Source organism: Arachis ipaensis, chromosome B5, assembly GCF_059453495.1.
Source record: "Arachis ipaensis isolate K30076 ecotype BB chromosome B5, ASM5945349v1, whole genome shotgun sequence".
NCBI lineage: Eukaryota > Viridiplantae > Streptophyta > Magnoliopsida > Fabales > Fabaceae > Arachis > Arachis ipaensis.
Window position 1 is genome coordinate 153,428,962 of NC_142440.1, and position 22,798 is coordinate 153,451,759.

The following is a 22,798-nucleotide window of genomic DNA, read 5'->3' on the forward strand; positions in this document are numbered from 1 at the left end:
ACATAAGAATATAGGGTTAGATTGCAAGTCCTTTTCGTTATGAAAACCTTATATGCCTTTCGAACACATGAAATCCAATAATGACAACGACTCAAATACTTGTATAAGAAACATCTCTTTCTGGTTTCTTTTTCTTCGTCGCTCAGCTCAGATTTTTTTTTTTTTAACATCTTCATGAGAATTATTAGAACTCAAAGCATGAAGTTCAAATGCTGCTTATAAACACGAAACTTATAAATGTTTGTAAATAACTGTTTTCTGTATTAGTTAAAGGAAAATACTCATATGATGACATCTTCATATAAAGATGACATTATAAAACCTTAGATCATTAATAAAATATATTTAGTCAAACATATTAACTCATCTAATGGTCCACAATGTTATCTTCATGTGAAGATGTCATCATGAGAATATCCACTTTAATTAAAAGGCCTACAAAAAAGAGGGGGGGGTCCGCACATGGCACATCTTAACAGAACTAGATAATGGCGTAATGTGCTGCATGTTAATATGAAAGGCATGCTTCAAAAATCTAATCTTAATAATGAATGAACCATGAAATGCTTAATAAAAATAATAATGTGATTAAGAAGTTGAAACTTTATATTACTTCATATAAAGATATAAACTAAACCAAGTCTGCTTCTAAAGAAGCTTTTGCCTTTTGGTTCAATCTAGAGAGTAGCTCAACATATCAATTTATTAGTAAGCTTTGTATCTTAAATTAGGAAGCTCAACTAAGGATACACAAACAAAACTTTGTAATTTGAAAATGATTCCAATGGGGTTTAACTACGCTTTCTTACTTGGCCTTTACGGATTATAGATCAGCAGAGTGCACTAGAATTTCAGAATATACTTATACAATCTTAAGTTCTTAAGAAACCCACTGAAGTTTTCCACTGTGGACCAAAATTTTCAACAGATGGAATATTCTTGGAGCTTCCCTGGATTAACACATGGAAGACAAATGGTTAGATGAGCATGCACAAAGCATGATCAGCTAGAGGGTAAACACCGTAACAACAAACCAGATGCATCATCTTGAATTAGGCAGCTTGAGCAACAGGCTCAGATGAATCTGTTTCTTGCCTGCGAATTGTGGATAACCATAAGATTAGTTAAAATCCATTAACAGGGAAAACAGCCATCACGTTACTAGAGACAAGTCCAACAACGCCCACTCAAAGTATACCCTGTTACTACATCATCCATGGATACCTCCAAAGCAAAAGTTGTACAGCAATTTTATTTATTTATTTGCATTAAGTAGTAGATAGTATACACTAAAATAAGAAGAAAAGAAAATTCGTGTGCAGGTTTCACCTTGCAATTCCTTCCCCAACTTCCATTCTGAGAAAGCTCACAACCCTCACAGGTGAACCCACCTCCTTGGATAGATTATCCAACACCGTCTGCAGTGTGCAAAAATTACTAGCTAATGAATGATCAAATAAACATACACTCCATAGATGGATCCTTCTCCATTCTTAAAAGACACAAAATAAGTAAAATATTGAAAATAGAAAACACCATAGCTAAAAAATAGTCTTTGCTCCTTTTATTAGATGGCTGAAATTATGGTCATGTTGGATCAATTGGGTATAATTGGATCCAGATTAAAAATACTAGATTTTATTTCATCCATCCTCCATGAAAGGATTTAGGACTTGAATGATGTTGATAGGAACAAGTAACCTATGAAAATTCAAAGGAAGAGAAGAAACTTTTATGCATAAAGTCCACCATCATTTTTCCCTTATTATTTTACATTGTAGTTGACCAAGCCATAGTTTCTTTTATAACGGCAAGAGTGTAATAATGAAGTAACCAAAGTTCTCCTATTTTGCTACTAGAGTCATAGACACAATTATAGTTGAAGTTTAAATGGTAATTGCCAACATATAATGGCATTTATCCCACTTTATTGTTAAACTGTAAAAGAAGATGGTGAAATTCTCTTTTATTTTTAGTTTTTCAAAAAAGAGGATACTAGATTCTGACCAAACAGATGCATGGGTAGATTTTGTTTCTTTCACCAATCAAAATCATAAAGTGACCATAGCCTCAACTTTCTTAACAATCCTGATTAAACATAGAGAAACCTCACATACCTTAACATTCATTGTATCATTCACAATAAACTTTTGCTCCATCAGCACAACTTCCTCAAAGTACTTGCGTAACCGTCCTTCTACCATTTTTTCTATGGCCATTTGGGACTTACCAGAGGCTTCAGCCTGAAATATTGAATACCAGACCACAATCTTAACTTCAAGCTTTTGTTCAGATTTTATAATGCCGCAAAGGAAAGCAACAGTCAGCAGGCCAACTATAAAATTGAGATATCAGATATCCAACACGAGACAAGTATTGAGCAGATGGCATCTGCTGAACAGAATTTCTTGAATTCTGAATTCTAAAAGGCTGTTCAAAAATTGGTTCATTCAAGAAGTTGAATTGGTCCAACCCACAACACTTGCTGAATCCACTAACGAAATGCTCTAACTCTTCAAGGCATCAATGTGAAAGAGAAGAAGAAAAAATCAGAGTGACAAAAAGGATCTTTAGTCATCTATACTATAAAGGGGTTCTCATTCTTTTGTGGGTGTAGCTGACCATAGTCTGTAGAGAGACTGGTTAAGATGTCAGTTTGGCCAACTGAATCCAAACTATGCCCGTTAGATCTATTTACACCATACTAAACTACAAACCAGCTTAAAGCACCAAGACCCGACAATACAGACTTAAATTAACCCTCTGAATGAAACCTAGGGCAGTTGCAAAAGGCAAGCTGCATCTATGCGATCACTGAGGTTTTCATACCAATTGATACAATAGTTGAAGGGCTCGTTGACCTAAACTCAATTCATTACACTGAAATAATAATGAATTTCCACGTAATTCTTAAAGATTAAAACTTACAACAGACCAATCTTATGGCTAGCAATTATGAACCATTTTATTGAGCATGGACCTATACTTGACTCCAAAAGAAATCAGAAAATACCTGAGATTTAAGAACTTCTCGTTCATTTTCTAATGCATCTGAGGACACAAGTTCTTTTGTTAAGAATAATGGTTTCGCTGCCACTACATGCATGGCCAATTCTGATCCAACACGTTGAATAGCATCCACTTGTGTTTTACCCTCATCTACTTCAAGAGACAAAACGCCAGCAATGCGACCCAAACCTAATTAAACCCAACTAAGTTAGGATCCTTTTAGAGTCAAGTTTCTTAGCACAAGATATAAAATAAAATAGTAATAGTTTTATTTCACAACTTTTATGTCAGCTGTTTTGCATCCATACAGTTGTCCATTACCTGGTTGGGGACTGGTATGGAGATATGTAGATATAATACCCTGAGATGGTGCAGGCATCACATAACCTCTTCGAAGTTTAACATTTTCCCCCATCATTGCAGCCACTTCCGTGATTGCATTGTGAACACTTGTTTCTCCATTGATTTTGGGATGCTCAAGATTCAATGTCATCTCCTGGTGAAAGTAAGTGATTTAAATGAATATGATAATGGCTTTCATTTCAACAGCAGATTAAGAATGACTAAAAGAAATTACATCAGATAACTAAACTATATACACAATAGGTAAGTTCAATGGATCAAAAACTCAAAATATCAAATTGATTCGAATATTGGCCTATTGTTGTATGGTTGTTATGGTCTTGAATTGAACTAATAAAGATATGTTCGGTATTTTTTGAAATTAACCCATCCCAGAAATGCATCATGGTACACACATTCTCAAAAGTAAGAAAGCATTGCAAGACCCCTAGAGCACAATAGACAAAACATAGGAAAAGTCTTTTACAGAATAATATCAATAAACAGAATTACTGATAATTAGGGTTTAGCGAGAGCAAATTTTGGTTACTTACCTCCAAAGACCCGGGTCCAACCTGAAAGGAACCAGAAATCAGTGGGGAAGTGTTTTCGACCAGCAAAGCTTTCTTTGCCAAAGACAATGCCTACAAGAAAGTAAGAACCCAGGGATCAACTATACAGTAAATTCATATAATTCATATAACAACACCTATAAGTCACAAAGAAGTGGTCAATGTTGGAAAAAACCACAGCGAGTTCGAAGCAATTCACATTCCAAAGAAACTAACCAAATGCTGAAAAATCTCATTCCTCGCAACAAAGTCAGTCTCGCAGTTGAGTTCAATCAGTGCGGCCTTGGAGTCGTTTTGAGCAAGGGCAAGCAAACCTTCAGCTGCGGTCCGAGACGATTTCTTCGAGGCCAAAACCTTTCCCTTCTTCCTCAGTTCCTTCTGAGCCTCCTCTACACCATCACGTTCATTTCATGAGATCACTCAGAACCAGTTCGTTATGTTCGTTACAGTTTCAGTTATTCCGTTATAACTAACTACACGGGGCCAGAACACAACGCAAACAAGCAGATAGAAGTAACCATACGCATTCAATTTGTTAATTAATCTTAATGTTTCATCACAGTAATCATATCTATCAATATTCGAATTTAATTATCAAAAGAATAATGATAAAAATGAGATAATTACCAATGTTCCAATCAGAATCGACGAGTGCGGCTTTGACGTCTTTGATGGGAGCGCTGGTTCGTTCTCTGAGTTGCTTGATGAGGTTCATTTGGTCGGAGGCGGAGACGCTGAAGCCTCTGAGAAAGGTGAAATGCGAGAGAAGCGAGTTCGATTCTGAGCGCTGAGATTGTGCGAAAGAAGGAGATTTGAAGGGGGAGAGAGAGTGGTAACGGCGCGGAGCAATAGTGGAAAGGTGCTTCGTGGTGATAGAGAGGCGTTTGGCGGCTGCGGAAAACGCCATAGTTGGAAAATGCGATTGTTGAGAGCTGAGACTTGAGAGTGAGGTGCCAAAGTGTCGAGCTACCTAGCTACTAGCTAGGGCGGGGGCAGAGGGAGGTGGAGACAGGGTGGTGCAATGTCCGAATTGCCCACGATGGATGTTCGGTCATCAGTGTACAGTTCATGAATTTTCAATTTTTTTATTGGGCTTGGGCCTTTTTTTTTGTGTCTGTAACAAAAACTAAAACAAACAGGAACGCAATACCAGAAAATTATACAGCAGAATCTTTTAACAAAATCTGTTTGAGATCATCATTTGGTTGAATCCAGTATCCACATCGACCGATGATAAACGCTATTAGTCTCTATTTTAGCTAGACAATCAACAATAATATTAACTTCTCCTCTAATCCAAATGCATAACATATCCCAATTTTTACTTAACAACTCCATAAATTCAAAATTTTTTCTTGGGCTTGGACCTATTTAAATTCAAATTCCTCTTATAAATTTTTTTTTAATAAACTCATTCGTTCAGATAAATAAATGTTGAGGGGTTAAATTTCATTTTGTGCATATGATTATTTATTGGTCAATAGACAGTTAACGTACACTGTTAAATAAAACTTAAATCCACGACAAATTAGTCATTAACATATTAGACTATGAGATACTATGAAAACATAAAAAAAAAAAAGGTATCAAATTTGGATTTTAGTTTTTAGGGCAAATGACTTGATTAAACCACGTTCATTTGAATATGTCCTGAATGTCCCAAACCAAAAATTACAACGTTAAAGTCCCAATGTTGATTTCTATATAAATCGAATTGAGTGAATTCGATTTAGCCTAACACGTAGTAAATCGAATCCAATTGATTCGAATTAAGTGAAAAAAGAATTTGAATGCAAATCGAATCAAATCAATTCGAATTACGTTCGTGATAAGAAATTGAATAAATCGAATTTAGCCAACGGTTTTCAAAACCAACGTAAATCGAAACCACTTGATTCAATTTGATGGTTTTGTAAATCGAACTTACTTGTTTCGATTTACATGCATTTGGCGTTAAGCATAATTCGAATCAAATTGATTCGATTTTCTTGGTTGTTCGCTATATAAACAAATCGAAGTCACTTGATTCGAACACAGAAACCTCATACCCCACCCCTAACCCCACCACCCAGTTCCGAGATTCTCTGAAAGCAACCCAGGAACAACCGTATCTGCGTGCATGGAGGACGACCTGAATCGTCTGTATCGACTGGATGGAGTCGCGCATATTGCTGGAGCCGTCCACCTCGAGGTTAGTGTTTTTTAATATTTAATTTGTTTTTAAATAAATTAGTAGTTAGTTAGAACTGTTAGTGTGGGATTTTTAAAATAAATCCAGAAAGAGATATTTGAATTTAGTTCATGTCAAACTTAGTGAGTTATTAACTATAGAATAGGGTTAGCTGTAGAGTAATGAACAGGGTTAAGTACTGGTTTTTATGTTTGTTAATAAAAAAGAACATGTTTTTATCTCATATTAGTAATTTTTTTGTTAATACGAAGAATTGGATCGTGAGTAATGTAGTAGTTAGCGTTTCTATCTATAAAAGATTGGTAGGGATTCATTGTAAAAATGTTTGCAAAGTGATGGCATGCAATGTTGTGGTAACTAGAAATTTTGATGCATTGAGAGGTTTTTTGTGACGAATATGAGTAGTCAGCTTTTATTCTTATGCAGCCCCATCGATGCATCAGCAGCATGAGATGGCAGCAGATATGATGTTGGATGATAGGATCGTTCCTTACTTGCAGATGGCTGGTCTGTACCATCTTGCAAGATTGAACGAAAGTTGGTTTCGATTGGACGAGCCGTTGGTCAGCGCCTTCGTAGAGAGATGGCGCCCTGAAACGCATACATTTCACATGCCATTTGGGGAGTGCACGATAACCCTACAGGATGTAGCGTACCACCTTGGCATTGTTGTCAAACTCTCGAGTTAACTCGTAAACTCGTACGAGTTTACGAGTTTAGATATGGAATCGAGTTGACTCGGACATAGACTCTATCCTGAGTAAACTCGGCTAGACTCGGTCAAACTCGGACAAACTCGTGAGTTTAGGATCGAGTTAGTGAGTTTGTGTTTTTCTTCATTTTTGCTCAAAAAAACGTTATTTTGAATCCAAAAAAAAATACTTTTTTTTATTAGGGTTACGATAACACTCCCAAAGAATGAAAGAAAACTCACCCACAACTCACTCATTTGCGTCGTTTCTCTCAAGTCTCACTTTCTCCATGTTCTGCCGCAGTCGTTGTTCCCCGTCAAGCCACCGTTGTTCGCCTGTGTCTGCTATCTCTGCTCTGATTTGCGCTATTGTCTTTATGAATTTTACCTATGTTGCCCTCTGTTTTGTATTTCTTCATATCTCCACTATCCGCAACTCCATCGTGCTATCACCGTTCACGAGTTCGACTACTTCTCCTACGGTCCTATCTCTGCTCTGGTATGCACCGTCGTGAAATCCATGACTCTTTGTCACCATCGTTTCGTGCTGCTGCTGCACCCTCACCACCGCTGCCTGCTACACCCTTGCCTTCGATCTGCTGTTGCTAGGACTTTGCCCCTTCTTTTCTTCTGCATCCTCTATTTTTTGTATGCCTTTTACCCTTTTTTTGAGCCTTTACTTCTTGATTTAGTTTTTTTTTTTAATTTTATTGCTTCTAATTTTAGCCTATTGCTTATCGTTTATGTTAGATGGCCAGATGGTTCATCCATTTATGGATGATTAGTAATTAATATTTTGATTAAAGTTAATTTGATTATTTGATATTGTTCAATGTTTAATTAAAGATTTAATATTACAGATTTAGAATTTTTAATTTTGTGTGTTCTATATTGTATTTGTAAAAGAATAATTATAGTTGATTTGAATGTGTATTTTAAAATATGGACAATTATAGGGTACAGATGTATATATACAGATATTCTCTTTAGTTGAATACAAAAGTGACATGTGGATCTATGCTAATAATTGGGGGACAACTTGATCATCTTTCTGAGCAGCTTGCAGTGTTTGCAGGGCTCGTTTATATAGTTCCATATTGAAGCTAAGCTGGTGGAAAGAAATATCATGGATGGGCTTATCATTGTTGGGCTATTATTTTGTTATTAAAATATTGTGTGGGTTTCATCACTTAAATCAAAATGCTGTTGGACATCACTTATTTTTGGATCATATTAACTGATGCTATGCATATCACTTTTTTTTTTTTTTTTTTGCCATATGTATTTATATTTATGAATGTAAAAATTATATTTTGTATAAATATAAATTCTAATTTATTATGATATTTTATTGAATAAGTACTTATGTAATAAAAATTATGTTATATTATAATTTTTTATCATAATAATATAAATTTTAAATTTATTGTAGAGTCAAAATATAAAGTGTATATTACATTGTAACATTTAAATTAATATAAAATATTGAAAAAAGATTTATTAGGTTGTTTGAATCAACAAAATAAAATAAACATAACAGCAATACAATTGTTTTAAGAGACTTGTGTAAAAAACTAATATTAATATGCATTTACATATAAAGAAATTCTAAATGAGTTTAACTCTCTTCAATTCTAGAAAAATTATGCTTCGAGTTAAAAAATTATGGCCTATAAATGAAGCGGACTTAAACAGATCAATCCATTTAATTCGCTCAGTTAATTTAATTTTCTTCACTTAACTTAAAATTTTGAATTATAAAATTTTTAATTTGAAATTTAAATAGATATAATTTACATGAATGATTAAATTTAAGGTTTAATTATTCTGTTGGTTTCTATAGTTTTATAAAATTTTCAATTAAGTCCATATACTTTTTTTTTCTTTTTAATTGGATTTTTGTACCAATTTTTTTCAATTAGATCCCTCTTAGTAGTAATTTCTTTAATTGTATAGAGACCCATCTAAAAAAAATTGGTACAGGAACTCAAATAAAAGGGAAAAAATGGTGTAGAGACTCAATTGAAAAAAAAATTAGTGCAGAGACCCAATTAAAAGAAAAAAAAGTATAGGGACCAAATTGAAAATTTTGCAAAATTATAGGGACCAACAGAGTAATTAAACCTAAGTTTAATTGAGTTAATAGTCAAATTAGTCCCTGAAAGACGAGACATTCTTTAAATTCTGTAGAGACTCAATTGAAAAAAAAATTAGTGCAGAGACCCAATTAACAATAAAAAAGGAATAGGGACCTAATTGAAAATTTCGCAAAATTATAGGACCAACAGAGTAATTAAACCTAAGTTTAATTGAGTTAATAGTCAAATTAGTCCCTGAAAGGCGGGACATTCTTTAAATTCATCCCTAAAATTTTTTTTCCATCAAATTGATCCTTTAAATATTACAAATTAATCATATTTGCCCTTCAGTAATTTCATTAACAATTTTCGTCAACAATTGATAATAAAAATATTAATTAACAACATACATAATACTTGACATAAATAATTAGATTTTAACTAGATATATTTATCAAAATCTATTAATTTAGTTATTTTTTCAATTACATAAACTATATTTTCAGTATAACTTAATAACTAAATTGATAAATTTTCATAAACATGTTTGGTCAGTATTTAAATAAAAATTGTTAATGAAGTTACCGAATGACAAATCTATCTATTCTATTATATAAAAATTAGATTTTTGCACTTAATGATAAAGTTGACGTGACATGCTTCTAAAAGTATTTTTTGATTTATTTCTTTTAACACATTAAATATAATTTATTATAATAGATTAATTATATCAATTAATTGATTTGATTAGATATTTAAATATCATATAATTTAATATTATGTATATTAATTAATTGAATATAATTATTAGAGTATAATTAGGATAATTATTATTATTATTATTATTATATTATTATTATTATTATTATTATTATTATTATTATTATTATTATTATTTCCCTTCCCTATTGCTTATATAATTATATGTTAGTTTAATATAGCTTTCTTTTCGGACACCGTATTAGTATCAGTATTATATTTAGACATTTAGTTAATGTTGGAAATTGGAATGTTTTATTGGTTTGTTGGGGAATAGGATCACATATATACTTCGGCTCTTGTTTGATTTATTCTAGTAAACTAATACGCAATTTAATTGATTAGATAAGTTAAATTTTAATGGTTAAAAAAAAGTTTTAGATATTTTTATTTGACTAATTTTTAAAAAAATTATGTTTTTAATTTTATATTAAATGTCTTTAATTATCTATAATTTTATTATTTTTTAAAAAATATTATATTTTATATTATGTCATATTATTGGATCATATACTATCCGTGACGAATATAAAAAATTTGAACCTAGGAGCAAAGTATATATAATGCATGAAACAAAATAAGGGAAGTAGAGTAGTAGTTTAAGTTTAACAACATAATGGAAACTATTACTATTTAACATTTTTTATGTCTTTCTTTTTTAAGATGATTAATTTTTTGTTTTTTTATTCTTTAGAATATTCAAATAATATTTTTATTTTATTTATTTATTTTTCTATATTTGAAAAATATATATATATTTCATATTATTTATTCAATACAAAATAAGCATTTTCAAAAAATAAAAGATCTTATGACAATTATTTTTATGCTGAATAAATATACTTTTACTGAAGTAAAATGTATAAAAAAAATTGATTGGTAAACTGGTTCTTTATCTATATTTTATTTTTATCAAATAATAATAATAATAATAATAATAAGAATAAGATAGTAATAATGTTAAGAAACAAATAGTAATAAGATAATAAAGTTATATTTTTGAAAGAACATAAATAAAAGACGAATAAATGACCATTTGTACACATAAAAGATGAAAACGTTGACATATGTATCCACACTAGATCGAAACTAAACTTGTCATCGATGCCTTCCGTGTGACAAAAGTACCTTGTCTTTGGAGGGTTGGAGTGCCACGTAGGGTACTTTTGTTAGGGGTGGCAAAGCGGGCCGGCCCGCCCTATAAACGGGACGGACCGGTCCGCCCTGCCAACTAACATGGGTTCAAAATGCTAGCCTGCCTCTCTTTATGGCGGATTGGCGGGCTAGCCGCTTGACTTTTTTTTTTTAAAATAAAATTCATTAAAATTAACTAAAAAATAATAATTAAAAAATTAAATACAAATAAAAAATAGTTAAATTATAATATAATTTTTTTACTATTTTTTTAAATTTTAACTTTAATAAAATTGTTTAAAATAATATTTGCCAATAGAATCATCTTTATTTTAAAAAATAAGTCACATAATTTGAGCATATATACGAAATTGTAAAATAAAATAAATAAAGTTAATAACTAAAAGAACAATAAAAACAAAAAATAAAAAAAAATTGTTTAAAAATTCTATAATTATTAATTTCATAATAGTAATCACTCTATTATTTAATTAAAAAAAATAAAAATAAAAAGTCTTCGGCCTCACGGACCGGCCCGTCCCGTCCCGCAAAAATCCGCCACTTTGGCAGTGCGGATTTGGCGGATTTTTTTAATTTTGCGGGCTCCAAAATATTAGCCCGACCCGCCCTTTTTAGCGGGTTAAGCGGATCGGCCCGACGAGCTCGACCCGTTTTGCCACCCCCTACTTTTATCACACGAAAAACACCTTGCATAGATACAAGTTTAGTTTCGATCTAGTGTGGATATATGTTAGTATTTTCATTTTTTATTGATATAAATGGTCATTTATTCAATAAAAGACTAATAAAACTATTTTAAAAAAATTAACACAATTAAGTTTCTATGCTATCTCATTAATCTCATACAAATATTAGGATTATGTCTATGAACTTAATATCTTAATGTAGTAGATCTAAAAATATAGATCATTGCAAAGTTATATATAAACTTTATATTAATTTTTCTATTCTTGTGTTTCAATCTTTAAAATTTTTTACAATTTAAATTAAATGTGATATAAATTTTGCTATTTTAAAATGAACTTTTTAAATCATTTCGATTTCTCGAAATAAAAATAAATGGTTCTAAATCAGATAAATATGAAAAGAATTAGAAAGTATTAAAAAAATAAATTGACATGAAGGCAGCATAAATTTCCATTTGAGGCTCCATTATTACTGCTGATTGCTAACATGGGCTGCTTTCTCTTTTTTTTTTTCTATTAACAAAATCCAAACATTTGAGGTCCAATTCATTATTTAGAACATCCAATCCAATGCTGCCACAACCCAATCCAGAAATCCACCAACTAACACTAGCAATGGATAGGCTTGACTCAGCCACAGCCACCATCACCCAGACAAGCCCTGACACCAATTTCTATCTGTCGATCTAATAGTGAACTAAAAAGAATATCTGCATATCTGTACCAACTTGCATCTGTACAGTAGAGCGACCCATATATATATATATATATAAACTTCATAACAGGTGAACTCGTACGAGTCTACGAGTTAACTCGCGAGTCGAGTCTAGGTCAGCTCCACGAGTTTACTTAGACTCGCGAGTTTGACAACCTTGCACCTTGGTCTCCCGATCGACGGTCAGTATGTTAGCAGATGCCTGACAGACTTTCCACGATTTATAGAGGGTGGCCGACCACCGTGGGTGTGGTTTGAGAAGCTGCTCGGGGTATTACCTCCCAAATCCCCTTGCGCTGGCAGAGGCTGACCCGGATTAGCCATACGCACCCGCTCCCGAACTCCTTGCACTTGCCATAGTACTTGCGGTGATCCAACTCCAACACCTTGTACTCAACCCCGCAGCGAATGCTATAGGTCTTCACGCTAAGCACGGCTTCCTCTTTATCCTGAAACTGCTGGCCGACCTGAAATTCAGCTACACCTCCTGCATTTTGCAAGTCTCTTGCCCCGAAGCCAATAGGTACAAATGGATCTTCCTGAGGTGCCATGGCATCCAAGTCTAGAGCAGAGAAGTGGGGGGGGTACTAATTAGTCCCTGAACTAGATGCTCCCCCACCCACAGGTGGAGTCGTCCGTGGTGTCTTCTCCTCGCTATCATCCGCAACAATCGTTGCGGGCTCCACATCATCATCATCATCATCATCATCATCATCATCATCATCATCATCATCATCCTGAACCCCATCGGGTGCTCCAACCTCTCCGAATACCGGAACACACGGAGGAGAACTGGGCACCGCAAAAGCACCGTCTCCCAACGGTCCAGCCTCGCCAACTAATGCATCACAATTTCGATTCAGATTGACGGCAAACGATGGTGAAGCCACTAAATCTGGCTCGGGTGCAATCACTGACACTGCTGACGAGGATCCATGCCACATCCACAAGTTTCGCCAACAACTCCGGAGTCTTCACCTCAGGAAACTGACGGCGACAATGAAACAGCACCTGTAACAACCACCCCTTCTAGAAACCAAAATTTCAAATTCGAAATTTGAAAATCAGTTAGGAGATAAGCTTAGAATTTTGAAATTTTGGATAGGAACCTAGTAACCACCCTCCGTTTGAAATTTAAAATATCCCAACCACCCTATCCCCAAATGTATATAAATAGGGGAGCACCCATAGGTAGAAAAATCACTCCTCTCAAACACTAATCCTCTCCTTTCTCTCTCTACAAAGAAATAATATTCTGCCGGCAAACACAAAAGGCAAGCTCAAAGAAGCGTTAGGAAAAAGAGTAGGGAATTATATTTTTAAAATGCTTGGCATGTGTTATGTTCCATTTTTATTTTCTTCCATTCACGAATGTTATCATGGCATTAATTATCTTTCACTCATCTTTTATTCATGTTGATCATGTCTGTCTACCATGTCATTCATGTCTTCTTGAATCATTAGTATATGTCTCCTTGTGATGTTCATTCAATTATTCACTATACTCATTTTGTGCTCTTTCATATGATTATATTGTTAATATTCCCTTAGGTCGAGAGTACATGCCTTCTTATAATGCTTATTCAATCTCCTATATTATTATATTAATATTCCCTTAGGGCCGAGAGTACATGCCTTCTTATACTGTCTTGTTCAACATACCATATTCTATTATATGCATATGTATGATCTCTTACATTATTATATTATTATTTATAATATTTTATTCAAATATTTAATATACCATATTCTATTATCTGCATATCATTATGTTATTATTACTCTTTTAAAGTCAAGAGTACATGCTTTCTTAAATATTTTATTCAAATATTTAATATACCTTATTCTATTATGTGCATCTATGTGACCTGTTATATCATTATGTCATTATTACTCCTTTAGAGTACTTGCTTTCTTAAATATTTTATTCAAATATTTAATATACCTATTCTATTATGTGCATATCATTATGTTATTATTACTCCTTTAAAGTCAAGAGTACATGCTTTCTTAAATATTTTATTCAAATACTTAATATACTCTATTCTTATTATGTACACCTATATGATCGTTTGCACCATTATATTATTCCTTTAGGATCGAGAATACATAATTTCTTTAATATTTTGTGCAATTATTTAAAATGCCCTATTTTCCGCACTTTGATAGGACCTCTTTCAATCTATGCTATTATATTACCAAGATCTTTTAATTAGAAAATCCATACACATGCTAGAGTCTCATGATTTTCATATATCCCTTTATCATCACAATTGTCCCTTTTTTTGCATGATCTCTTCTTATATGATTTTTCTTCCGTGTATGTTTAAACAACCTAATTGTAAATTGAACTGAGGGAATGATCCTTCGGTAAGGAAAGGTGACCCCCAAAGACAAGATATCGATATGATCCTTCGGTAAGGGAAGGTGATCGATCGAGATGATCCTTCGGTAAGGGAAGGTGATCGAAAAACGTTTGGGATAAAAACCTTCGGTAAGGGAAGGGGACTATCCCATCAATTTTATATAATAATATATCTTTTTTATATGACTCTCTTCTTGTGTATGTCTAAATAACCTTGATTGTAAATTAAACTGAGGGAATGATCATTCGGTAAGGGAAGATGACCCCCAAAGACAAGATATCGATATGATCCTTCGGTAAGAGAAGGTGATCGATCGAGATGATCCTTCGGTAAGGGAAGGTGATCGCCAAAACGTTTGGGATAAGAACCTTCGGTAAGGGAAGGGGACTCCCACTTATACCAGTTTGAGCTCAATACCCTCCATAAAAGTTATAAATTAAGAAAGGAGAAGGCATGAATGAAAGTTTGATTTCTATGTTTTTCTTTTAGATTTAATTATGATTATGTTGATGTTACTTAAGATGTTATCCTTCTATTTTCCTATATGCTTTCCTTTTTTTGCACACATCTTTTACAAGAAAGATGCATATTACATGCCATGTTATACGCTCCTTTTTTTTAAATCCTGCACGTGGGCTGGAGATGGATATGGAGGTGTTGCATAGCACTCCTACTGAGACGTTAGGTTCTCACTCCCTTTCTTTTCCCATACTGTCTCCAGAGGAACGTGGCACAGCGGATAGAGACGACGCAGTGCCCTCGAGGGTAACTTCTGAGTATGACCCCTCGAAGCACGCGTGGGTAGTTGCGACCACTACTACCGTGGTCTAAACTATCTACTTAGGTCGAGAACTCGTGGAAGAAGAACCCCAGCTGCCCGTCGTAACCTTCCTAGATAGGAACGCTTCAACATCTAGGAAGCGGTCACCTAAGGTGGTACACCTCGAGTCCGACTCCGAGACCGAGGAAGAGGAATCCGACAACCCTGGCCAGAAGGAAGACACCATGGAGGAGGATCCAGAGGAGGAGTTGAACCCTTGCGGAAGTCCAAGGGTGGAATACGTGCCCTATTCCCCCACTTCGGCACCCCGTCGAGTTTTGGTTCATCCCACGCAACGGAACCGGGTCTTCACTGTGCGAAAGGGTGTTGGAGGGAGACCCTTGGTACCTCGATTCGTGAATAACTTAAGAGTCCTGATCAAGGATAGGATAGGATGCAAGTATGGGAGCCTCTTCGACGAGATTAGTTTAGGACGTAATTAGTTTCTTTTCTTGTTTTAGTTTCCTATAAGTATTTTGAAACATACTCATGGTTAAGATGTTATTTCACTTTTATTCAAATTCCAACGTTTTAGTGCTACTCATTTTCCACTCTACGCGCATTTACTCCTTCTTTGCGTAACGATTAAGTCATTCTTTTTCTTGATCAAGTGTGGCACCTTATTTTAAAGACCTCCACGATAGTATAAAACTTAGGGTGTTACAGCACCTGCATATCTTCATCACTGCTAATAATGAATGAATCATACTTTACATCATTGCGTAACACGGAAATCGGAATTCGATAGAACAACTTCTCCACCCGTTTCACGCCATGCAGTCCTAGTCTCTGGAGTATAGTATTCTTAAACTCAGCGAAACTTGTCGAAGGTTTGAGAAAAACACTCAGCGGGTCCTTGTCAGTGAATTTAATTTCTGATCGCGTTTTATTCTTAATGGACCCTCTATAGTGCACAAGAGCTACAAAACTCTCATCACTAGCCATTGTGAATCTCACTCTTCTACAAAATTTCGTATAGCAGCTCGTTTTAAATACCTCGTTGGTTTGTAAATTGAAACATTTAAATTCGATTTACTATAATGTTGGTTGCATGTGTAAATCGAATTTAATTCATTTGATTTACGTTCTTCATAAATATTTACGTTCATATCTAAATCGAATTGATTTGATTCGATTTTAATTGAACTTCATTTATTACCTAATTCGAATCATTTAGGTTCAATTTACTACCTATTTCGCTAAATTGAATTTATTTAATTCGATTTATATAAAAATATGGTTTGAAAAATTCAGGACATATTAAAATGAACATGGTTTAATCAAGTTATTTGCCCTAGTTTTTACATGATAAAATTCTATTGGTGGGTATTTATTATTTAGTTATTACATATATTATGGTAGGATATTAAATTTTTGTTGTCTTTTTATACATAAATTGTGTCAAGTTAGTAGATTTTATGTAAAATTTCAAAATTTTGCTATCCTGTTATTATTTATGTGCTAAAAGATAATGTTAAACTTGTAAATAAATTGTGATAAGATTTCACAATTAGTTGCTTTTGTAATATACACTACTTTATAACTTTATTACTATTTATGAGCTAACAAAATATAATTATTTTGACATAGATCTAAGCATTAATAATGCAAAATTCTCCTTAGATGACCTAAATGGTAATCACACACCGCTTTATGTTTCTACGTAAAAATGAGTTATGAAAGCCGTCCAAAATAGATTCAAGACAACATACACTCTACCTGGATCAAAAATACGATAGGATCACTCTTATCTGATCGACTAATAACTTAGGTTCCTTGACCTGATTTCGAGAGAAGGGTAGGAATCTCCCACTCCAGGAGATTTTGTGCATTTTGCGAGATCCAACTAGAGATGGCAAAGGAGCAGAGCAGGCACGAGGGATGTTTTCCTGCTCTCCAACCCCATCTCCATTCCCGTCTCCGATTTTCACGTGGAGGAATATTGCTCTTATCTCCATTTTATGTGGGTCTCCGTTCTCCGCGAACCATTATTCCCATCTATTCAATATATAGTTATGACTTATGACTGATAATTAATTTATATAGAAGTAGAATTGCAAGTATCTATTCCATACAAAAATAGCATGATTTTATATAAAAACGTCAAACGGTAGAGGACGACTTCTTTCGAACTGACATGGTGGGGGACGCGACGGTGAGGTTGAGAGGGGTGGTTGCAGAGAAGTTAGATAGAATATGGATGACGTTGTAGATCTTTGAATTGAAGAAGGGTAATGCAAATGAGGATTAAAAATTTAGGGTTTCTCTCTATATATGGTATGTGAAATAATTAAAAAATATATACGAAAAATAAACTATTAAAGACAATTAAATAAATTTATAAATTTCGAGAAATAGCAGAAACGGAGCAAAAATTTTTGCTCGGATTCTACGCCTGTCTCGAAAAATTTTTTCCATCCACCTTTATTTTTGGGAAAAAATATTTCCTACAATCAAATATTCAGATTGCGTCTCGAAAAATTTTGCCATTTTTAAATTTAACCTCCCACCAAGAGCAATTATTTCCGTAACAAAAAAGAGAATCGCCACAAGATTATAAGAAGAGCTTCTTGTCGAAAATGATTATCTATTTGGCTCATATATAAAATATCTTTCCATTTCAAATAATTTTTATTCTAAGTTAATTCTACAAAAATACATGTTGATTTTAGTATTAGAATTTTTTTACAGATAACTTTAACTACATTTTTAGGAGTGTCACCAAAATAATTCATTTCATTTTCAATTCCCATTACTAATTTGTGTATATATCTTGGAATAATAATATTTTTAGTAAATCGTGATAGAATAAAACAATTTATGAATAAATAGTAACGTCATCACCTTGTAATGATTTATATAAATTATGGTAAAAGATATATGCATAATAAATTTCAGATTCTCACAATCTAATAAATATATCTTTTATTTTGTTTAACTGAAAAAGTCTAAAATGTAGATAAATTATATGTTGGAGTTTGTTAAACTTACTCATATCATTACATTATTTTTTTATTTAATTAATATATTTCTATTGTGTCATTAAATTAAAATTGTGTTAAAAATAGATTAAATAAAAGTTATTTTTCCTGTCAAATTCACGGTCACAAAACACTTTTTTGGTTTTTTTTTAATTATTAACAAAAATATTTTGTTTTTCAATAAAATAAAATAAAATAATACAGTCTCTGTCAATTTGTTCAAATAATAATATGATTTTTGACAAATATATATATATATATATATATATATATTTATTTATTTATTTTGGTCTTTGATTTTATGTTCTATCTATCAACACAGTTTTTTTGTCATTTGCGTCGTTAAAAAGTGACAAAATTTACTAATGTGTATCGTTAACTCGTTAAATTACTGAAGTTGAAGGTTTAATGTGATGAAATGAAAGTTAAATGTTCTCGTAGCTTATTAAAAAGGATAGAAATTTATCTATCATTTTCCGTCCAATCCTAAGACTTTGTTCGAACTTTCTTTAATTTGTTACATAAATAATGACTTTTAAATAAAGTAATAAACTTTTATATTATTTAAATACAAAAAATTCTTAGAATATGACAATAAAAAAATATTTTAACATTTTTAAACTCTAGACCACAACTGAATACAAATAACAATAATTGCATATCAGACTAAAAATCACACACAAAAAGAAAAAAAGGGGCATCGACACTTACCTCAACAGTGTCGTCTATCTAACCTCCATGAACTTCAACGTGAAAGGCTCCGTCAGCACAGACAATCAACGCTTCCTTATAATGTCGCACATTCACCAATACCTCGATGGAGAAGATGGTTCCTTTGCTAGGGTTTTTTTTTTTTTTATATTGTCAGAGAGGGTCAAGGGAATTTTATGGAAAAAGCTATAAGGCGCGAAACGAATCGTCTTCTAAGACAGTAAAATGGTGTCGTTTGTGCTCACGTGAAATAAAATAGATAAGTTTCTCTCATTTCTAATTAGTCACGTAGACATATCCACTTCACTATCCTAATTCCTCCACCTCAACCGTTTAATATAAATTTCGTCATTCTTTAATAGCGAAATTGATAGAAAGACCGTATTGACAGACAAAATACAAAATCAAACATCAAAATAAATTGTTTTTTTTATCAGATTATATTGTCATTCATACAAATAGACAAGGGACGAATTAGTACTTTACTCTACATGTGAGTGTGTATTGGTCAAAGAAAAACGTACTGTGTGATTTTAATAAACCTATAGGGTGTAAGTGTAATTTGCTTTAAAATATATGATTAAAAAAAAAACAAAAAACAAAAAATTATCAGAGTGCAATATTATTTATGTTTTTTCTAAAAAAAGAAATAAAAATAACTAACCTGGAAGGGTCATATATAAGGGAGACGTTGCACCTTGGGTGATTAATTTGATTTGAGCCGCAGCAGCTTCTCGTCTTTTCGCTTCCTGAAACCTCTCTTTACTCTCTCCCATCAATTTTCGATATCCCCTTAACATTGCAGGTAACCCTAACCCCTCTTTTTCTTATTGCTTTCGTTCGTTCATAGTTCTACATACCTTAAGATTCTTGCGCTTTTGCATCGTATGATTTGGACATAATCGCATACTTCTTCGTTATAATGGATGATTTACCTTTCTCCTTACATTATCTAGTTTGATGATTTTTCCACTGACCTCAATCGAAGTACCATTAAACAAGTACCATTCTTTGGGAATCAGTCCTTTTAATATGTTATATGTTTCTTGATTTATCTGTTTCAACGATCTACAAGTTGCCTCGTTGTTGTTGTTGTTGTTGTTGTTGTTGTTGTTGTTGTTGTTGATGATGATGATGATGATGATGATGATGATGATGATGATGATGATGATGTATATATATATATATATATATATATATATATATGATGATTATTATTGGAAGAAACAAATGTAATAGACTAATAGTTATTGCTTATTTATTTATCTGTTTGTTTGATTGGTTTTTATGAAGCTCCTTTTTGTTAGCTTTCTAACGTAACTGATTTGGTAGCGTGTATGTTTTCTTGGCTTCTGTTGAAAAACAAAAAGCATATATGGTTTTCCATTTACATAGCCCCAAACCGTTCAATTTACAATAACAATTATTGCTAAAGATGGTTTGTGCAAAGTGGAATACAAACACGAAATGAAATACCTCTATGATAAATGTATTAACATCTTTATATATCCTTGTTCCTGCCTCAGGATTCCTGCATTCTGCAATAGCAGATTCCAAGGTGGAAGGTGTCACGTTGAATTTTCTTTCATGTTTGAACGGGGCAATACCCATTTGGGAGCAATTGAGTTGCTTGGGGAGCGTTTTTCTTCGCCGAGGAAAAAGGATAAGCCTGTGTTGCCAGCAAGATCAAGCTGCATGCATTACAAGCTGTACCAGCAACAACACGCTACCTTCCATTGTTACTGTTGGCAGCCTTCTCTGATTGCTCAAAGAGCGGACCTCTGATTACCAGCAACTTGTATCATACTTGGAATTTCTGCATCGTCTACCTGACCGTGTTTGGTTGTCTTTGCAAATTTCGTTGTTGAAGCCATCATGGCCTTACAAAACATCGGTGCTGCAAACAGTGATGATGCCTTCTATAGGTATAAGATGCCCAAAATGATTACCAAAATCGAGGGTAGAGGGAATGGCATCAAGACAAATATTGTCAATATGGTTGATATTGCCAAGGCATTGGCAAGGCCAGCCTCTTACACAACCAAGTACTTTGGGTGTGAGCTTGGAGCCCAGTCAAAATTTGACGAGAAATCTGGTACTTCTCATGTTAATGGGGCACACGACACTGCAAAACTTGCTGGTCTTCTTGAGAACTTCATCAAGAAATTTGTTCAATGTTATGGTTGTGGAAACCCCGAAACGGAGATATTGATTACCAAGAACCAAATGATCCAACTGAACTGTGCTGCCTGTGGTTTTGTGTCAGATGTGGATATGAGGGACAAGCTGACTACGTTTATTCTGAAAAACCCTCCTGAAACAAAGAAAGGATCCAAAGACAAGAAGGCCATGAGAAGAGCTGAGAAGGAGAGATTGAAGGAAGGTGAAATGGCTGATGAGGAGCAGAAGAAAATCAAGAAGGAGGTTAAGAAGAAAGGCTCTTCCACTTCCAAGGATGGTACTACAAAGTCAGCCTCTAAGAAGAAAGCAAGTGCCTCTGATGATGACCATGTATCTCCTACTCACAGTCAAGTGGATGAGAAAGAAGATGCTTCTCAGGAAGAAGATGGCGATGATGACATCCAATGGCAAACGGATACATCACTAGAGGCTGCTCGCCAACGCATTCAAGAACAGCTAAGTGCTGTAACAGCTGATATGGTCATGCTCTCCACAAATGAGCCTGAGAAGAATGGAAAAACAGCAAGCAAGACAAGCAACGATTCTGAAAATGGTGACTCACATGACTACAGTACACTTGTTGGAGAAGTGAAGGCAATTTTGAATAAAGGTATTGCAGCAAAGGATTTGCATTCCCATCTGGCAGCACTTCCTGCATCTGCACAAGACAAGACAAATGCTCTATTTGAGGCCTTATTTGAGGGCATTGAGAAAGGATTTGCAAAAGAAGTGATCAAGAAGAAGAGCTACCTTGCTGCGGGAGTTTCTAAGGAGGAGGGGTCACAGTTACTCCTGCTTAGTGCAATTGAGGCTTTCTGTCTCAACTCTACTTCCAGTGCTCTGAAGGAAGCTGCTCTTATTTTGAAGGCTCTGTATGATGCTGATCTATTGGACGAAGAGAACATATTGCAGTGGTACCAAGACGGATTGAAGGGCAAAAACAAGGACTCTAAGATATGGAAGAATGTCAAACCTTTCATTGATTGGCTTCAGAGTGCGGAATCAGAATCAGAGGAAGAATGATGTCCTCAAACTGTGCTGTGCTTCTATTTCATTGCTGTGTTCTTTGATTTCAAATAAAAGGGTCATGTTGTATTGTGGCCTAGTGTGCTGTGTTGCTGAACCTTGTCATGTGTGTGCTTGTGTGTCTGGATTTGGTATCAGTCAGATTAGATATTCTCCTCTTTAGTATTATTGTTGCCTCTTTATGTTTTGGTTATCAACTTATCATTATTATGACTTAAACTGGATATTCTTCTGCAGTGTTGTCGTCTTTATTTTTTATTTTTTGGTTGTTTATGCATGGATGAACTTTACCATTCCAAATGATTATTTACTTTCCTCCTTCGTTGGTTCCTACTTCCCAAGCAAGGAATTGATTGTGCGTGCTGCTCACAAACATGTAATAAAACCAATGTCAGATTGGGAAGAGAATATGTGCCACCGTGACTATATGATATAAGTATATAGCTTTGTGAATGGTGATCAAGGTTCGAGCCACCTGTATTTGTTTTAGTTTGACTGGATCTCGACATATTCTA

At 33.8% G+C, this 22,798-nt stretch overlaps 2 protein-coding genes across 3 annotated transcripts; one reads left to right on the forward strand and one right to left on the reverse strand.

Moving 5' to 3' along the window:
- Window positions 1-585: 585 nt before the first annotated feature.
- On the reverse strand, window positions 586-4,972 carry LOC107644565 (translation elongation factor Ts (EF-Ts)). 2 transcript variants are annotated; one of them, XM_016348453.2, is made up of 9 exons: window positions 4,551-4,968; window positions 4,140-4,312; window positions 3,906-3,995; window positions 3,331-3,505; window positions 3,014-3,198; window positions 2,118-2,243; window positions 1,330-1,418; window positions 1,035-1,095; window positions 586-950 (listed from the first exon to the last, which is right to left on the reverse strand). In XM_016348453.2, the coding sequence occupies exons 1-8, from the start codon at window positions 4,828-4,830 to the stop codon at window positions 1,053-1,055; spliced, it is 1,161 nt and encodes a 386-aa protein (XP_016203939.1). In that variant the 5' UTR covers window positions 4,831-4,968; the 3' UTR covers window positions 586-950; window positions 1,035-1,052. The 2 variants fall into 2 exon arrangements, with proteins under 2 accessions (XP_016203939.1, XP_016203938.1); XM_016348452.3 differs by having other exon boundaries at window positions 586-1,095; window positions 4,551-4,972.
- Window positions 4,973-19,742: 14,770 nt separating this feature from the next.
- Window positions 19,743-22,519, forward strand: LOC107644566 (eukaryotic translation initiation factor 5). The gene is made up of 2 exons (XM_016348454.3): window positions 19,743-19,881; window positions 20,603-22,519. Exon 2 carries the CDS (start codon window positions 20,952-20,954, stop codon window positions 22,278-22,280), a length of 1,329 nt encoding a protein of 442 aa, XP_016203940.1. The 5' UTR covers window positions 19,743-19,881; window positions 20,603-20,951; the 3' UTR covers window positions 22,281-22,519.
- Window positions 22,520-22,798: the final 279 nt, after the last annotated feature.